The sequence below is a fragment of the Xenopus laevis genome, chromosome 2S (assembly GCF_017654675.1).
Source record: "Xenopus laevis strain J_2021 chromosome 2S, Xenopus_laevis_v10.1, whole genome shotgun sequence".
Classification (NCBI taxonomy): Eukaryota; Metazoa; Chordata; class Amphibia; order Anura; family Pipidae; genus Xenopus; species Xenopus laevis.
Window position 1 is genome coordinate 104,989,480 of NC_054374.1, and position 20,272 is coordinate 105,009,751.

The following is a 20,272-nucleotide window of genomic DNA, read 5'->3' on the forward strand; positions in this document are numbered from 1 at the left end:
AAAATCTAAAACAAAAACATCTAACTTAAAACTTCCCTACATAAAAGTTGTTGAGGTACTCTAGAAGTTTTTTTAGAGGTTTTTTTTTGCTAAGAATTATCCGAAAAACCGATAAAAGGTGCAGAATTTTCTACTGGTCTAGTCACCTAAACTAACCACTCAGCAGGTAGCCATTACTGGTTGCCTGTTTAAAAGAAAACACTTAATGGCCCATTTACTAAAAATTTAATTGAGATTTCTTGAATTCTTGAAAAATTTGAGGTTTTCCTACATTCCTTAAAAAAATCTAAAACAAAAACATCTAACTTAAAACTTCCCTACATAAAAGTTGTTGAGGTGCTATAGAAGTTTTTTTTAGAGGTTTTTTTTGCTAAGAATTGTCCAAAAAACACACATTTTTAGAGGTTTTCAAGGTTCGCATTTTTTAGTGTATTGTTCAGCACTTTTTTCTGTGCTGACTTTTTGGGGCAGAGTTATCAAAGGTCGAGGTGAAATTTTGAATTGAAAAAATTTGAATTTCGAAATATTTTTGTGTACTTCAACTAGGGAATAGTCCAAATTCAATTTGGAATTTGCAAATATCGAAATTTATCATGTACTGTCTCCTTAAAAATTCGACTTCGACCATTCGCCATCTAAAACCTGCCGAATTGCTGTTTTAGCCTACGGGGGACCTCCAAGAACCTATTTGGAGTCAGTTGGTGGACTTTGAAAAATGTAAGTTTTTTTGGGGAAAAACTTAGAATCTAATTCGATCGAATGTGCTATTCCTTCGATTTTAACAATTCGAATTCAACCAAATACGGACCTATTCGATCGAAAACTGACCTATTCGACCCCTAGTTAGTGATATGCAGGTCAACCCTAAACAAAACAGGACAGATTCACTCATCATTATTTGTGGGTCATGGATGGGTTTATCCCAAACAAACCCATAAGTATATGTTTACCCAATATACACCACCATAGCAAGTGGCGTCAAGTATTTATTGGTTGAATCATTTTCTGTGCAGAGGACTTCTTAACCAAGGAACTTTAGGTCAGTGTGAATACTTTTTGTTTTATTAAAAACAGGGTTTGACATCATATTGTAGGACATAAAAAAGATATCTCTAACATGTTTTGATTTCTGCACATTTGTATGATATTATAATACATAATATCATATATTGTACCGTATATACCCGCGTATAAGCCGAGTTTTTCAGCATCCAAAATGTGCTGAAAAAGTCTACCTCGGCTTATACGCGGGTCAGCGGTACCCGACCCGAGTAGCTGAGATTGCAGTCACTTTTAATCATTCCTATACCAACAGTTCACTTGGGGAGAGACTGCAATATCCCACAATGCCCTCTGTTGGTTATATGAAAGAATAACAGTGCGCCCTCTGTTGGTTATATGAAAGATTAACAGTGACTGCAATATCACACAGCGCCATCTGTTGGTTGTATGAAAGAATAACAGGGACTGCAATATCACACAGTGCCATCTGTTGGTTGTATAAAAGAATAACCGGGACTGCAATATCACACAGCGCCCTCTGTTGGTTAAATGAAAGATTAACAGTGACTGCAATATCACACAGTGCCCTCTGTTGGTTGTATGAAAGAATAACAGTGACTGCAATATCACACAGCACCCTATGTTGGTTATACAAAAGATTAACAGTGATGGCAATATCAAACAGCACCCTCTGCACATGGTAGTGGGACAGTGGGACAATGCACACAGTAATCCGTTTGGCAATTCTCTGTCACCATCAGCTTTGCAAAGAAGTCCAGTTGATCGCTGGGGGGGTCGCTTTGGCAGAATGTGCGCTGCTGGGAGACAGGGCTGTAGTTGTGTCTAGGCTTATACGCGAGTCAATAAGTTTTCCCAGTTTTTGTAGGTAAAATTAGGTACCTCGGCTTATACACGGGTCGGCTTATACACGAGTATATACGGGTAATAGCATGCTATCATAATAGTAGCATGATGCATTATTTTAATTGTACTTAACTGTGAAAACTTTAATATGCTAGTGTGTATGCTATTCACTGTCCTATGGCATTATATAAATGATCAAAAACAGAAACATTATAATCCTATATATATATATGTATATATATGTATATATATATAGGTATATAAATATGCATAATTAGGTCAGGCCATGATCAGAAATGCATCTGATTGTATATTTCCGCAACAAAAAGTTGCTCAGGCGCTTAAATATTGCTAAATATTATTAAATATATGGTAAACGTTTTCCCTAGGTTACTTGTTACTACATGAACTAGTTACATCTTTGCCTTAAATTTATAGTACCGTACTGAGCAGATTTTAAGAATTGAAAGTAATCAGTTCTCTTATGCTATTTTTATGATATTAAAACAGAGGATGAATAGTTTGCATAGATTTAACAAAAATCAAGTCTGCAAATTGTTCATTACAATTAAATGTAAGGGACATAAGTATTGACTCCAATATGCTGTGTGCATCATGGAATATAGGATGTATTTGATCTATTTTAGCTAACCTCCTGTAACTTTTTTGTGTGGGTTATACTGATTATAATTGCAACATTATGCTGAATACCTGATTTCTGAATGGGTATAATTTTGCATTTTATTCCCTGCAATTTGTGTGCACTTTTCACAGCAGGTTAATCTGTATATATTTGCAGTATGGGGTAAGGGAGACAAAACAGGCTTCATTGCAGCAAACAATTAAAAGTAATTGGGAACTTTTATAATTTGTTTTCATTTTAAAGTTGTCAGCTACAAAGGAAGTTCTGTTTTCTTTTTAATAACTTTTAAAAAAAATTAATAAACTGGTGATGCTTTTTTTTGCTGATTTATGTAGTATATTCCAAAGAGATACCTGTTTTATCTAAGCAAAAAACTTTTTAATTTACAACCTACTGATGACATATACTGTAATTTTACAGTAAAGCACTGAATATTTTATGGTTGACATCCTTTTTGGAATACTTTATGTTTGACAAAAATTGATTGAACCCTCAGTATTGATGTTCTTTGAATCTGAGAGGATGAAAAAGTATAAGTATATATAATCGAGATAAAATAAGCATGTTTATTTTACAGAACAGTTATCTAATGCTAAGCTGGTAAGGATGAACACTCCAACCTTTAATATTTTCTTATACATATTAGAACTGGAACACAGTATGTTAATGAATGACTAAAAATGTCTGTATTTCAATGCAGGGTCCTAATGACGACATGTAGAATTTATAAACGCTATTATTTATTGAGTAAAACATAAGATATTAATGAATGGAACATCAGTTGTACAGGGCATAATGTAGATGTTTTTTGTCAAATATAGAAATATGTGTTTTTTACTCAAAATTGCATTTGTAATTTGAATTTCTTTCCACTTCCTGCAATCTTCCCAAAGCTTGCTGTTTATTTTAAATATCTGTTGTTCAAGGCTAAATATTCTGTAGATTAGCAATGTTTTCCTCTAAAAATAAAATTGTTTAAATGATGAACAAAATGAAATTACTCAAAAAATAATCTTGTAGTCTTTTTGTCTAATGTCTATAGTCTCTTCTGCACAGGGCATTTCTCACCTTTTGTACCGGTACTGGTTGTTAATAATTATTTGGCCATGAAGCAAATCACATGGATTTCATGCCTAGATGAGACCATAATCAAAGGCTAAGGGGCCTATTTGCTAAGATTTGGATTCTATTTTTTTCTCTAAAACTTTTTTTTTATTTCTCTAAAACTCAAAAAAATCAAGATTTATTAAATGTAAAAACCATGAAAACTCTAATACAAAACTTATGTAATATATAATTATATAATTATTACTATATAATTATAGTCAAGGACCTATCGAAGTCAATGGAAGATGCATTGATCCTGTGGGACCAAAATCATCTTTGTCATGAACGGCACCTTAAATCCAGAACCAGTGCTAAGCTCCCTGGTGTTGGCTCTTGCTTCTGTCTTTAACAGCCGCCTTTCACCTCGGGAGGAGCCCTCGGCTAATTGGATGCCGCCAGGTCTTACTGAGAGAGGAGCAAAGCTACAGGTTCTGGACAAGAAAAGGGGCACGATCGTCTCACCAAGGATACTGGATGGAAGAACACAATTTGGAAGGCAGAACAGACAACTCAGCGTGGAACAGGCCGGGCCAGCACAAGCAGAGTAGAATTAGTCAGACAGGCCAGAATCAGGACTGGAGAACGTAGAATAGTCAGACAGGCAAGGATCAGCTTGAAGAGGTCAGAATAACCTGGCAGGCAAGGGTCAGGATACAGAGAACAGAATAGTCAGGCAAAGCAAGGGTCAAACAGGACTCACTAAAGTATAGCACCAGGAACAAACTAATTGAACCTTGTGTTCATTTCAATAGCCCCTTTAAATACCTTTGAATTTGCGCCATTGTGCGATGACATCATCACACCGGTGCATCACCATGGGAGTGTGTGGCCGCGCGCGCCATAGGCAAAACTGCACTGGAAGGAAAAGGACGCATGCGGTGGGCGTGGACAATCTTTCAGCATTTTTTTTTACTATCTGTACTTTTGCAAAACAGAGCTTTTAATAATTTTTATGGCATTCATGATTTTAGTGAAATACAGTTTAATAGTGGTTTCCTAAAGCTAAAAAATGTTGTTGCGTGCCAAACAAATTTCGACGCCCATAGACTTTAATGCCTGCCAGCGACATTTTTCCGGCGGCGAATTTTTGGCGAAATGAAATGGGTCAAATTCACCCATCCCTAATTGAAGAAAAGAGGTACCACCTAAATATTTGGAAGGGGTTTCTTTAATACACATTATTGGCGGAAAAAATCAGATTTTCATGTTTTTTTTTGATTTTTTGGATTTTTCACCCGAAACCTGTGAATTTTTCTCAAAAACTCCAAAAACTTCAGGGTATTGCCAAAAACCCAGCGCACATCAAAAATCATTGGGACTTCTCCCATTGACTTATACAGATGCAGCCACTTTGGTTTGTCTGTTTGACACAGAATAACTAAACACAGATATCCCATTTATCTCATTTAACACAGAAAACTGTGTCACAACAACCCATCTAATTAAAGCATTCACCATTGTGAACAATGGAGCTTTGGTATGCTAATGAAAAGGTTAAATGCATTAAATGAGTTAAGATGACTTAAGATAACACAGTTTCTTCAATTACCCCTGAGTCATGACGCATTTAACTCACAAATCCAAGTGGCTTCATCTGTATGCAACTTCGACAGGTCTGATATGCCGGATTTTCAGATTCAGACTTTTCCATCCTCTGGGATTAATAAATTCTGAAAAAATTTTTTTTTTTTTTAAAAGTCCGATTTGATAAAAAAATTCACAAATTTTTCATGATTTTTGCATACGGGGTTTAGTAAATATCCCCCTAGATTTTTTCAATAAATTTAGATTTCCTTTTTAGTATCTTTTAGTTTTACAGTTAGTTAATTGAAATCAGGAAGACCTGTAATTTAGGATCCTGTTTTTAAAGCATCAATGTAAAAATAGACATTATTTGCACAGATTTTTCTGACGCGTTTCCGTATTTACATGTACAGAGAATCTCAACATTTGTTTTGGCCAAAATAGCACTGAAATCCCATTATTTCGTGTAGAAGGATGAAGACTTCTATAAAGTAAAGTAAAATAAGAGGTCCTGAATATTTTATCCTATAAAGGCTGGAGTGATGGGATGTACTGTATTACCTACAGTAATAGCCAGAACACTACTTCCTGCAGCTCTCACGATTTTCAAAGATTGGGTACCAGGCATTAAACAATTAGTGACTTCAGGGTGGGGCACATGGGCCATAACTGTTGCTTTTGAATCTGAGCTACATGCTAAGGATCAATTGCAAACTCACTGAATAGTTATGTTCCATGTGGCCCACTTTCAAGTCATTGACTAATTCACAGAGCTGAAAAGCAGGAATTGTGTTTGGTTCTGTTGTGTTAGACATACAGCCACTCCAGCCTTAATAGATTTAATTTAGAAACATTTTTTATTTTGCACATCCCATCTATTTGTCCAGTTCCTATAATGCTGGTCACCAGCTTAAGTTCTGTTGCTAGATCAAGATCTAGCATTTGGTCACCCCTGCTTTCATACAGGATCCAATGTATATGCAGCTACTAGTTATCTAGTTCTATATAATATGTAATGTATATTAGTAATATGTAATGCCCTTCATACAACTATGATATCTTAGGTGTTTTAGTCATGGTATTTGCATCTTGAAATAGCAGTAGGTGTTTTAAATGTTTAATGGATATGGTTAATTCGTGCCAAAATTAATATAAAAATCTCTGTTGGCTCTCTTTAGGGTACCACAATGCAAAAGCAAAAAACAAGTTATGTGGCTCTGAATTAAACAGACCCTATTGTGTATTTTGTGTGTGAAAAGGATAGGGACCTTCACCTGTAAGCTCCACTGGGCAGAAGTGTTATGTTTTTAGTAGCCGAGGATGAGTAGAGTATAACAGTGCTTTATTAGCAGGCTCTCATGCAGCCATTATACAACAGTAACTTTCACTTTCACTTTTAAGCTGAAGTAGCACTTTTAAGCATCCAGGAAGTATGCACAGTATGTCTGAGCACAGTGACACCCGCAGGCCATTTGTATAAACACCACATATTCCCCCTATAGTAGGAAAGCATTTGGGCAAATGTAATAAACAACAACAATGCACCTTAAAGCAATAATATACATTATTCACATCATATAGTCCTGGGTCCATGCAGGTAGTTTTCTGATTCTCTCAGTATGCCTTATAGGTTCACGTTCTTCAGGCCTGTTGCAGTTGACATTAGGAGTAGGACAATGTCCTTCATTAAATGGAGCTTCTCCAAAGTCATATCTAACAGGCGTAAGACAACTTGCATTCCATATGCGTCCATCAGACAGCTCATATGTGTATGGCCCTCGCTGGCGTCTCACTTCAAATGGTGTAGTAAATTTAGATTGTCCTTGTTTCTGTATTCCTGGTTTCTTAATTCTGACTAAAGATCCAGGCTGAAAGTGTACTTCTCTGTCACCACTTTTTCTGTCAGTATAAGCCTAGCATTTGGCTTGTTGAAGTTTCACAATGTCAGCAGTAGATGATTTTGTAGGCACAGTATTTTGTGTAAGTTTGTCTGCAATATGTAACTTAGTGTGCATCTGTCTACCATGTAATAATTCAGCAGGAGATGATTGGGTTGTTGCATGGCACGTTGCTCTGTAGTTATGTAGGAACTCTGTTGTAAATACTTTCCAAGATTTCCCAGTAAGATTTGCTGTCTGTAGTGCTTCTTTCAGACTTCTGTTGAATCGCTCGATTTCTCCATTTGCTTGTGGGTAATACACTGAAGATTTCCTATGCACAATATTCCTCTCTCTCAGAAAGGATTCAAACTCATATGAGACAAACTGTGGTCCGTTGTCTGATATTAACTCCTTTGGATTACCTTCTCTGCTGAAGACTGTAGACAGAAATGTTATTACTGTAGCTGATGTTATATGAGAAACAAATGCAATTTCAGGCCATTTACTGTAATAGTCTATCAAGGTTATAGCAAATATGCAATCTATAGGAGCATCTGTAAAAGGACCGACAATATCAATAGCAAGTTTTTCCCGTGCTGAATCAGGGAATGGTACTGGTTTTACATCTGGTCTACACTTAACTTTGTGTACAAAGTTCTTTGCACAGCCCTGTGAAGTGTTGCTTTGTGGTGAAATTTTAGACACTGGCTGTGTGGCAGGCACTGGTGCTGTAGTAATGAGACCATCAACTAATTGTAGGTTTAATGCAGCAAAGAGATCCCTTCCAAGTATAGCAGTACCCTTATCCACAATGTAAAAGTCACATTTTGCAGTATTTGATTCAAATTGTACAGTCACTGGCAAGCAACCAAGCACAGGGATTGGATCCTTTAAGTAACTGACCAGTTTCAGGGTAGGTGCAACAAGCAGATCTTTTGCAAAGTATTTCAAGAAAATATCCTTTGGTAGTATTGAAACAGCTGAACTTGTATCAAGCATCAGGTTAATGGAGTGTCCCTTGTCAGCAGAAGCAGTACTGACACTGACAGTGCATATAAACTTGTCTGGAATAAATGTACCAGCTTTATCCACACTTAATACTGTGACATTTGCAGTAGTGACTTTGTGAATATCTTTAGCAGAACTACGGCAGATCCTAGCAAAATGTTCTACTTTTGTGCATTTGCAGCACCGTTTAGCTTTTGCAGGACATGTAACATGATTTGCAGAGTGTTGTGTTGAACCACAGCGAAAGCAGTATTTTTTATTTGTATTTGCTGCACGGTTTTGCAGTGTAGGTGAATTCCTTTCCTTAGCACTGTATTTTGCCTGTGACTGTGCATTATTAGGCCACAGTGCTAAATTCACAATCTGTACATTCCCAGCAGTTCCCTGACTGAGAGTTTTAGCCTCTGCCACTGCTGTTTCAATTTGTCTAGCAACTGTAATATCCTTTGCAAGGGTGAAATCCTGCTCTAGGAGCAGTCTCTCTCTAATGCGAGATGAGTTTGTTTTTTACACTATTTGGTTTCTTAGCATTTAATCTGTTAGATTCCTAAACTCACAGATAACAACCAGCTCTCTCAAAGCTGCTAAAAATTGTTCTGTAAATTCGCCATTACTTTGTCCACGTTGGCAGAATTTATATCTTTCAGCAACCACATTTACTCTTGGCAGGAAAAAGTTCTTGATAGCAGTAAGAGCAGTTTCATAAGTATCATCAGGTAATGTATAGAATATACACTGTCCCTTTGCTCCCATGCAGTGAATAAGTAAAGCACGCTTTCTAGCAGCAGAAATCTCCCCTTGGTCAGCAGCAATAATGTAGTTTTCAAACATACGGATCCAAGCAGTAAAAGGTATGGTAGGCTCACCAGGATTTGGGAGAAACGGTGCAGGCTGCTGTAGAGGTCCTTGTCGCCATCCTTGTCGCCATTTGTTGTGTTTTGGGTAGCCGAGGATAAGGAGAGTATAACAGTGCTTTATTAGCACAGCCATTACAAAACAGTAACTTTCACTTTTAAGCTATTCAGGAAGTATGCACAGAATGTCTGAGCACAGTGAGAAACAGTCTTCATAGTGTGCTGTCAGTGTTATAATAATGGGTAAAAACAACAATAATAATAATGCAAACCATTTGACAAAATCTGCCTTCAGTAAAATGCTTGTTATATATCTTTTCAGGCTTACTATTAATGCAGAATGTCAGCTTCAACTGCACAACTTTCCAATGGATGAACACTCATGTCCACTCATCTTCTCCAGCTGTATGTATAACTTCATAATGTAATGTAATGTCAGAGTTAACATATATTTTAAATTGCATCTAATCTTTAAAATAACATTATCTGTCCAACAAAACAATTTAAAGAAGGCTAATTAAGTATTATATACCTTCTACATATTATCCTTCAAAAGGCATGGGATTAAAATATAAATCCATGCACATGGGCTTTTATTATGGGTATATTTACAATATTTACAATATTAGGGGGCAGATGTATTAAGGGTCAAATCGAAAGTTTGAGTTCAAATTTGAATTCGATTTTTGAGCTTTATCATATTGGCCCTTTAAGAATTCGAATTCGACCTTATGAATTACTGTATAAATCAATGGGAGAGGTGCAGTGACCAATTTGTAGCCTTCCTGACACTTGAGTTTTTTCTCCAAAAAAAATCGAGTTTGGTCGAATTCGAATCAAATTCAATTCAAGTTTTCGGTTTGGTAAAATTCGTCTGAGTTTGAAATATTAAATTGTTTTAATAAATGTCTCCAATTTAATTTCGAGTAAAATCAAATTCATCGATGATTTAGAAATTTGAATCTTGATAAATATGAAACACTTTTTAAGTTCCTGTATTTATACAGCTTCACATGCTTCTAATTTTAAGCAATTTAAAGTCTGCCTTGTTAATTATAATTGTATCATTATTTTTATATTTTTAATCCCTAAGGCTTTTAGTCATTCTGTGTGAAAATAATGTATAGGGATGAATAAGTGGTAAACTTTAAGTGAATGTTACAGGGTATCTGGCTGGAAATGTCTTTGTGTAATTTATATTTTAGGCAGATTTGCTTAAAATACAAATTAAGCTTTACTTGATTTAACCTTTTCAGTGGAAATTTCTTTGCATTCAGTAATGGACTGTTGTAGCAACTTGTCTTGAGTCTTTACATACTTCTACTGGTATTGGGTAGACACTGGTTTTTCCTCAGTCATGAAATATTAACTGTTGTAGCACTATAATAAAATGATTTTATAGAAGTCTGTTTTAGCTACTTTCCATGTGGGTTAATACCACCCATAAGACTCTTTTCTAAGGGGTAAGCCCTCACAGCGGGGCGGAGGCAGGGTGCAATGCAACTGTAATCGTGTGCAATGCACAAGAGATTGGGCGCCAGTAGTTTTATTTTGCTTAAACCATAAACTAAGTTTATAACCACAACCAGAGTTCACAATGGAGTATGGAACATACAGTAGTATAACACATAGATCAACCAATATAACAAGATATACTCACTGTACCAAACATAGAATGACTCTCTGCAAAGTAGAGAGTACACAGTAGATAGTTAGGCAGTTTGTGAAAAGGTATTTCCCCAATCTTCAAGATTACCTTAGGTGGAACTCAGAAGACTACATACTCCCCTGATTCTAACACTTAGGCCCTACTATGGGGTCAGTAATACCCGGTATCTTAATCCCTCTAATATCCTCATCGGAGCTTGGAGCTGCTCAACTACATACCCTATCTATCACTCCTAGAGTGATCTATTAAAGGGTATAACAGGCACGTTTCAGGGGCTGCTGCCGCCTGAGGCAGCAGCCCCAATGCCGCCCCTCCTGCTCCATTCTTCTAACTACCAGCGTCGGAGCGGGTGGAGGAGGGGCCGCATCGCTAGTGCAGTGAGCGCTATTGCGCTCGCTGCGCTAGAAGAGCCGAATTTCCGTTTTAAAAAACGGAAATTCGGCTCTTAAAGTTACCAGAGGCGGCTTTTTGCCGCCCCTGGTAACTGGCCGCTCCGTGCCGCCTGAGGCAAGATTCTCACCTTGCCTCATGGCCGGAATGGCCCTGGGTATAACTATAACTTCACTAGACTCAGACTGAGTTCCACCACCTCTAACCTCTGCTGCATAACAGAGGAAAGGTTCAGCAGCAATGGACCTTGACCTCATGATTTGCAAGCCTTTTATACTATGCCACAGTGCCATCTAGCATCCACTGCGAGAACTGCAGGAATTACATAAGTACAAAGCCCCCATAAGGACCCACTTAGGCGTCCATATCACTAAGGATGTCCCTGTCAATAAAGGGTAATGGTGTCTACATTTTCACATCCCTACACTGTTAATGACACAGAAGGTGTGAACGTTTTATGAAATATAGCACAAATAGCATAGTTTGAATATCAAGCTTGCGTGTTGGTTATCTTAAGCAGCATTCTTCAAGTTTGCTATGCTGAACAGTTTACCACATAAAAAAAGACAAACTCTTTTTCTGGAGTATAAGAAAGAAAATTAAAATTAAGTTATCCTTGTACCTATCTCTGTCATTTTGTATTATCTAAATAACCAGTTAAAGCTAAAGAACAATGAAAGCTTAATACTTAAAGCTTAGTAGGAAGTAGGAATAACCAGATGGAATATGGTCATTACTCTTTATTATCCTAAGAAAATAACAGAAATTAGTAGAGACAGTGATTGAGTAACAGGTGAAAGGGAAAGACATTTTTTAAGGGACACTAGTAAGCATTTTTTCTTGTCCATCCTATAGCAAATAGGTTTATTCCTTATTAGCTGGAGATATGGTAGCACATTTAGCAATGGGCTAATTCATATCTAATACCTATATAATACACAAAAGCCATGAATATCTTGTAAAATATATCCTTATAAACGGTGAGTAGTGATGTCATCAGTTATAAACGGTGAGTAGTGATGTAATTTCTGTCACATGACTCACTAAAATTTGTGTATTATAATTAATAAAGTACCCCCAGTTGTAAAATATGAGGATATTATAAGTTACCTCGGAGTTCCATGACCTGTATAAAAACACTCGGCCTTCAGCCTCGTGTTTTTATATGGTCATGAAACTCCTTGGTAACTTATAATATCCTTATATTTTACAAGAGGGGGTACTTTATTCACTATATAATGCATCTGTAGAGAAGCAATGGTTTCTGCGGCAGTCTTGACTCTGTTCCTGCAGTTGTCTTTCTGTTCCCATTTTCCTGCAGTGTTTCCAGAGAGACATACAGTACATGGAGGGTTGATATATTAAAAAATGCATTTAAAAAATACACTGTATATACCTGTATTTGCGAACTGATTGCAGTGAAGAGAATACTAGTGGAATGGAACTTATCTCCAGAAACTTTTTCTTACATTTCAGATACTGTAGTTTACTTGGTGAATCTTTGGACTATTCCAGCCATCTTTGGACCACTTTGGGCCACTCCACCCATGAGACAAGGTTAGAACCTTGCCTTAGGCGAATATGAGCAGCCAGTTACCAGGGGTGGCAAATATGCCATCCCTGCTAACATTAAGAGCTGAATTTCTATTTTTATCTCAGTAATTTATCTATTTATTGCTTCATCTTTCAAAGGTGCTCTGTGCACTGTGTTCTGCATGCAGTGGAAAGAAATAGTGTGGGAAGATGTTACTGTTTATAGCTGAAATATATTGACAGACAAAAAAAAAAACTAATTGAGTACCACTTGTTCCTTATTTTATTAGCATAAACAAGATAGCTTATGTGTTTCAAAGTGTTATAAATACATTGTAAACCAGTCAGAACTCTTGGTGACCTTCTGTTGTCACATACTGTATATGACAAATATATGTCATTCATACATATTAATAAAGGTTTGTAAGTGTAGACTTTGGGTTATAAGAACCTAAAGCATCTGGTCTAACACATCCCCTTGAGGGTTTTCTTACATTTTATAATTTTTGCATTAATACTGTACTGTTTGTGCTGAACTGATGTCAGGGCTTCAACTAGAGGTAGGCAGAAGGGGCAACGACTTTTTCTATCTGTCTATCACTAGTTTGATTTGGGCCATTCTGAGCAGCCAGCTGAAGGAGCCAGAGGGTAATGCTCAACCTTAGGTAGAGAAGTGAGGGGTGATGTGATGAGTGGGGTTGGGACCATGGGGGGTGATGCATAAGGGCATGGTCTAGCCTTAGGCGCCATTAGTACTTGGCATGAATAAACCACTTTACTTTTACAGTAGGCTCTTGGAGTATTCATCATATGGTTGCTACTTTGCTGGCACTGGCTGGAAAGCACTCTCATTGACAGCACAGCATGCGTGAGCAGGGGCGCTCCGCAAATGAGGTGAGATGAGTAATACGCCTTGTCGACATTGCCAGATAGGTTTCCTGGTGCCTTTAAGAGCCGAATTTCCAGTTTTTAAAATGGAAATTCGGCTTTACTAATGCTAGAGAGCTTAATTCACTCCCCGCACTAGAGTTGCTGCCTCCTCCCGGAAAGCTAAGAGGCAGGGGGGCGGTATTACAGGAGCCACCTCAGGCGGCTCTTTCCTTAGAAACTGCAATGTGTGTGAATTTGTCATGTGCAAGTGTGGAGTGTTTATTTTTGTGTAAAGCAGAATCTTCTCAATGGCCTTATTTATTTAATTAAATGTTAAATTGTTTATTAAAGAAATATAGCACATCTTAAATCTACTAAAGCTGTTTAAAAAGAAAAGAGAATCCCTTTTTTCAATCTGTTTGTTCCAAACAGTAAACACATTGAATGCGTTTTAAGACAACATTTCAATATTTTTTATATAGAAAGGGAAGATATATATGACTAGGTTTCCTCTCTGTTCCTTTCCTTGCTTAAACTGTGTATGTTACTCTAAGAGGTGACACTATTTAACAACTACAGTAGAGTTTTAAACTGCCTATTAGGCAGCATTTTTACCTACAGAACAGACTTTGTAATATATGGACTGAAGTGCCCTTTTCATTGAAAACCTTTGGCATGAATGATGCAATCAGACATAATAGTTTTATGTGACTGGTTTTTATTTTTTGCAGGATCTTGGAAAACATTTGTATTATGGACTTTAACGATAACGGGTAGGATAAACTTTATTGCCTGCATTAAATACTTTCATTCCAACTGTTACTATGTTTCACTACTTTGATGGTAGTGCTGTGTTTGGAATATTGCACTTATAAAGGTTAATTTGCTAGCATAGCTGTATGTGCAAAGAACCCAAATGTTGTACAAACAACATTTTCATTAGCAACAATGATTTGCTTATTATGCTGTAATCAAGGCCGGGTCAGTCAAACCGGCCGGCCACCCCCCCCCCACGCTGCCCCGACTGTGCGCCAAAGGGGAGAGCGACGGAGGGGAGATCGATGGAGGGGTGCTTGACAGAGGGAAGGAAATTCGAAAATTTCCCGCGATATTCGTGAAAAATTAGCAAAACGTCAAAGTTGACGCTGGTGTCCATTAAAGTAAATGGGCATCCGTTAATCGTCACTGGTGACAATTTCAACAATTTCAAAACCGTTGCCTGTGTCAAAAAACTTTGATGATCGCAAATTTTTGCAGCAAATTCATGGATTTATTCACCGGTGGTGAAAAAAGTTGCCGCAAATTCGCACCTGGTGAATAAATTTGCCCATCACTGCTACTGCCCATACATACAATTGTACTGTATATATAGCTTGCAAGCATGTGCAAAATTTTGTGTTTTATTATTGCATTTGTAAATGAGCACTTACAAGTTCTGTGTACATGGTCAGATGTTGGAGCTGGTACACTTGTATGAGAGCTTATTGATAAAAATTCCCTTAAATACAGGGAAGGATTACACAGGATTACACATTCCAAAACATGTTATGCTATATTTCTTTATTAAGCAATTAAGTTGTTTGTTGAAATAAGGCATTAAAACACTAAATTTTAAATGTGCAAACTTTGACAGTATAAGGGCATATCTACAACATATTAAGTGGGAAAATGCTTTTCACAGGGTTAAACACAGAACAAAAATGGGATGTCTTTGAAATGATGCTTAATAAATAAACATGTCAATATATTCCCCTTCTAAGCAAGGAATGTCATCGGAAAACAAAACCTTTGTGGTTTAATTGAAGTATTGGTTTTGAGATGGGTAAGAAAAGACAGGCTTTCCAAAAAGTTTATCAGGTACAAGAAGGCCATTAAATTGACAAGCTAAAATGGATATGTAAAAGGATATTGCAGAAAGCAGTAAAACAAATCCAAAATTATTTTTTAAATATGTTAATAGTAAAAAAATTAAGGAGAAAGGGATGGGACCCTTAACATCAGTGGGGTGTCAGCTGGTTGATGAGAACAGAGAAAAAGCAGAGATTCTGAACTGTTAGTTTTTGTCTGTCTACACAAATGAGGAACCAGTTAATGAAAGTTTCCTTCTTGATAGTCCCAATTCTAGTAATACAACTAATGATTATTGATAGGTGAATCTGTTCTGTTTCACTGCTGTGATCTGGAATGAACCAGAACGAGCAGGGAGTGCATGTGAGGAGAAAAAAAAGCTGCTCGTGCACACACTGGCCCTTCCTTCCTCTCTGCTATGTCACAGCATGCAAATGATCTCTCTGACTAGTCTGCACAATGAAGAAGGGGAAACAAGTTGCTGATAACACAGGAACCAGAGCAGACTTGCAGCAGGGACTAAGGTACATTTATCTGGGGGGCTGTTTACAGTAAATTTATGGATAGAAAAAAAACATTTAATTCTTCTTTAAGGTGACTTTTTTGCCTCAACGTCAATTTTGACGCAACAAATTTTTCCACTGCAACATTCTGCCACAGTTTTGAGAAAAATGTGCAGGTGGTAAAGTACGGAATTTCACCTCGAATCAATGCCTGGCGAATAAATTCGCTCATCTCTACTAATGATGCATGGTTCGTGCACAACGAAATTCAAAAGAGACTAGAAAGTGTTAAGATAAACAATGTTCCAGAACTGGATGGTATTCATTCCAGGGAACTAAGCAAGTTTAACGTTGTGATTGCCAAAATTACTTAATTTTTCAGGATTTAATGAGGTCTGGCATGGTGACGAGATTCTGGCAAATGGCACTATTCAAAAGGGGATCCCATTCTCAGGCTCAAAACTACAGGCTTCGTGGTACAAAAGCTTTTCAAAGGGATATTAAAGAATAAGTTACTTGACTTCATTGCAAAAAATAATACTGTGAGTTTGTGCCAGCATGGTGTTATACATAATAGATATTGCCAGGCTAATTAAGTTTATTTTTATGAGAAGGTGAGCAGGGAGCCAGGGACCTTGATTCTGGGATTGCAGTGGATGTAATCTACTGTACTTAGACTTTGCTAAGGCATTTGATACAGGGCCACAAAGAAGGTTACTGGTACTGTTAAGGAATGTTGGTATGGAACATAGTATTTTTACGTGGATAGAGAACTGGCTAAAAGATAGATCACAAAGATGTGGTATAAAATAGAAAAGAGTGGTATAATCACAAAGAGTGGTATAAAATAGAACATTTTCTAATTGAACCAGTGTTGTTAATGGTGTACTGCAGGGCTCTGTACTTGCTCCTTTGATTTTCAAATTATTTATTAAGGACCTGAAAGTGGGCATTGAAAGAACTGTTTTTATTTTTGCTGATGATACAAAATTGTGATGAATTATAGGTTCCAGACAGGATGCTGCTACTTTGCAGAGTGATTTAACTAAATTGGAAAACTGGGCAGCAAACTGGAAAATACGGTTCAGTGTTGATAAATGCAACGTTATGCACTTTGACAAAAATAATAAATAAATGCACCTTATATACTAAATGGCAGTGTACTGTGAGTTTCCTTAACTAAGAAGGATCTAGTGTTTTTTGTAGATAACACATTCTCTAATTCTGGGCAGTGTCATTCTGTGGCTACTAAAGCAAATAAAGTTCTGTCTTGCATAAAAAGGGCATAAACTCTAGCGAAGAAAACATAATTTTGCCTCTTTATAGGTCCCTGGTAAGGCCTCATCTGGATTGTACAGTGCAGTTTTGCAGAGATGTGCAACTAAACTGGTTGGAGAAATGGAAGACAAATTATGAGGGTAGATTCTCAAGGTTGGGGTTGTTTTTTCTGGAAAAAAGACACTTGCGAGATGACATGATTATACTTTACAAGTATATAAGAGGTTGAGCTCAGTACAGACAAATAGCAGGGGATCTTTTTACCCATAAAGAGGATCACAGCACCAGAGGCCATCCCTTTAGTCTAGAGGAAAAACTTCCATCTAAAGCAGCATAGTTGGTTCTTCACAGTGAGGTCACTGGATGTTGTTGCTGATTCTGTTAATGCTTTTAAGAGTGGCCTGGATGATTTCTTGGATTATTTATGTAAGGTCGAATCTCAGAGTAATGTGAATTTTTTAAAAAGATGGACTGAAGAAAGTTCTGTACCTCTTTCAGTCACATGCAAATTAGATGCTGTGTTACTGCATAATTTTAAGTTTCATTTTTAGTTCTCAGTTTTCACTATTTATTTCACTATGGCAAATTGTATATTCAGCACAAGTCCTAAACGTCCAGCCTTTGATGAATAAAGGGTTATGTTGCCTCTGTCAAAACTATCTTGTTTTGTAGAGGAAGCATTGCCAACATTCAGTAGTAGTTCAATAATTATTTAAAGATTTTTTTAAATATTAAGTCCATCCTGACAAACCACATCAAACAACATGCTGATACACTGAGCAAAACCATGCAATGCAATTTGGCTCTTTAATTGTCATGTGAGACCTTACAGCCTTTGAAAACAGATTATAAAATCACATTGCTAGCAAGAAATTATCTCACCTCAATAGATGCCTCTTTTTTGCAGAATACTCTAAGAAAATGGGCAATGTGTGTTGCACATTTGTTAATATTATTGAAAGAAGTTACACACAAGATTTATAATTTCTAAGATTCACCTACATATTATACGTTAGAATAGATAATACATGTTAAGATAATAAACCAACTACCATATGTGTTATACCATTTAGAAAGCAGTGGGGAACATTACTGAAGCTAGTTGTCTGCAATGTAATACTCCTCATTTATTCATAATTTATGGGACTGGCTGCAATTTGGATCACCAAAAAAAAAAAAAAAAATAGTAGAACAATATGATAACATTCAGTAGTATCCACTCCAGGGTGTTACAACACAATTCAGTGTGTGTGTCAAGAACCATAGAAAGTCTATGTACAGATTTGCCTGCATACACAGATTTTGCACATATACACAGTCACAATTCTGAGGGTGTATCAAACAGTAACCTTGTTTCCCTTCCTTGTGCATTCCACCAATGTGTCCAACTCAGTGTATTGGCTAGAAGTGACATCATGCCTGATACGTTTCATGGAAGACAGTTTCTTCATAACATGTTTCTGGACACAAACTGATTTATGTTGTAACTCTGGTGGTTGTACTAAATGTTACATACCTGTAGTTATGTGTTGACAATATTAGTTCTGTTATTATTGCTTCTATTTTTTTCATAGCCTTTTGTCACCCACCTATTTTTTCAGAATGTTTTTTTCATAAAATACATTGTCTCCTTGTCATTTTCGTGGTTTCCTGGGGTTTCGATTTACTGAATAAGAGAAGCAATGGAAAGGTTTTTTTGGCTCCCACCCAAAGAGTACTTTCTCCTGTCAACATGAACATTGACAAGTTTGAAAGTACAGTATGTACTGAATGTGAAAAGGAGAATGGAACAAAGTCTTTGAAAACAGCTGATATTTCACCTGGAATAAAAAATAAAACAGTCTACTCCTTTATAAAATAAACATGTCATAAAAATTAAAAGTCTGAAATCTTTAAACTATAGGGGATGTGCATTTGAAGAAGAAAACATCCCTTGAAGTCAGAGTACTTTACCAAGTTTGATTGGATTGTCGCTCATTATTCATTAGGTTATTGATTTTTCTGTTTTGTATTATTACATCTCTCCTTCATGATATCTTATGCAAGGAGCGAATACAAAAGATTAGTAATAACTTTAAAACAACCATTGTGAAACTGACTTTAATCACATTTCTTTTTCCCCAAGCAGGTAGACTTATTTTTACTCCTAATAAAACCGAGTTTATCACTTGTTCACTCTTCTGCAACACACACAAAAAGAAAATGTATTATTGTTATGCAAGACTCTAACAGTGGGAATCTTTCAGCTGAGAAAGTACAGTAGGCAAGTGAAAATATGTAACTGTGAAAAAAATGCTTGGTGTGAAGCCTGTCTAACAGGGATTTCTTAGTGATTTATCTTGTTTCCTTACTGTGTGGAGCTCCCAGTCAAATTTCTTGGCGCTGTGTGCAAGCGATGTCACGTAATTAAATCTGCTTTCTTCCTTTACTTTAGCATAGATAGATAAATCAGACAGATAGCTAGATAGGAACCTACAAAGGATTTTTTCTACCAAAATTCTACAAAGGATTTTTGGAAATAATTAGCGGATTTTCAGATTTGCAGCAACATCTTTGCTTTGTTAAGTGATTTTTAACTCTGACCTAACTCAGAATGAATTCCTGGGTCATGTTCTGACCTTCAGATCTGGCTTCCTCATCCTGTAAACTTAGTTTAAGCTTAGACTGTCAGCTCTACAGGAGAGGGATTTATTGTATATATTGCATATATTATCATTATATTACTGGTATTATTTTATTTTGTTTTATTGTTCCTAGGTTTCAGTTCAGGAAATAAGTAAATGGAACAGTGTTCATTAAAAAAATTTACACTGCAAATTTTTAATGTGCATTGCATATTTTTAAAACCTTGAAAGTGGCAAGATTTGTTTTACCCTATGGTCTATGCAAAATCTGCTCTATGGTCTATGCAAAAAGTAAACATAACACGTGATATTTATTTATTTGGACTGGGCTTGAAAATGTAGCTTACAATTACAGGAAGAGATTATAAGAGTTAGAAAGCATGAAATAAAGTCATAATCAGTGAACAAATTATCACATTTATTCTGAACAATAATCTTGGTTTTGTTTCAACTAATTAAGGGCATAATCTTAGTGATTAAATGAGTGAGAGTTGCCAAAAAAAACCTGCTCTGTTGATTTAAAATTGAATATCATCAATAATTTCCAGTGAAAATGTCCCACCGGAGGTAGGTAGTTTGACAAAAGAAATATGTTTGATTGGCTTTTCCAGACATTGCTGAAAATGTTCAGTGTAATGATTCTTTATGATCTGTCTCCTTCTGCAATAAGCTGCA

At 36.5% G+C, this 20,272-nt stretch overlaps 1 protein-coding gene across 1 annotated transcript in view; it reads left to right on the top strand.

The window, feature by feature from the left end:
* The window catches only part of LOC108709725 (gamma-aminobutyric acid receptor subunit gamma-3), a 317,353-nt gene that overhangs the window by 211,104 nt on the left and 85,977 nt on the right, over positions 1-20,272 (top strand). The window contains exon 5 of the mRNA XM_018249809.2: positions 9,205-9,287. Coding sequence (XP_018105298.2) covers positions 9,205-9,287 — 83 coding nt within the window. The remainder of the gene's footprint in view (positions 1-9,204; positions 9,288-20,272) is intronic.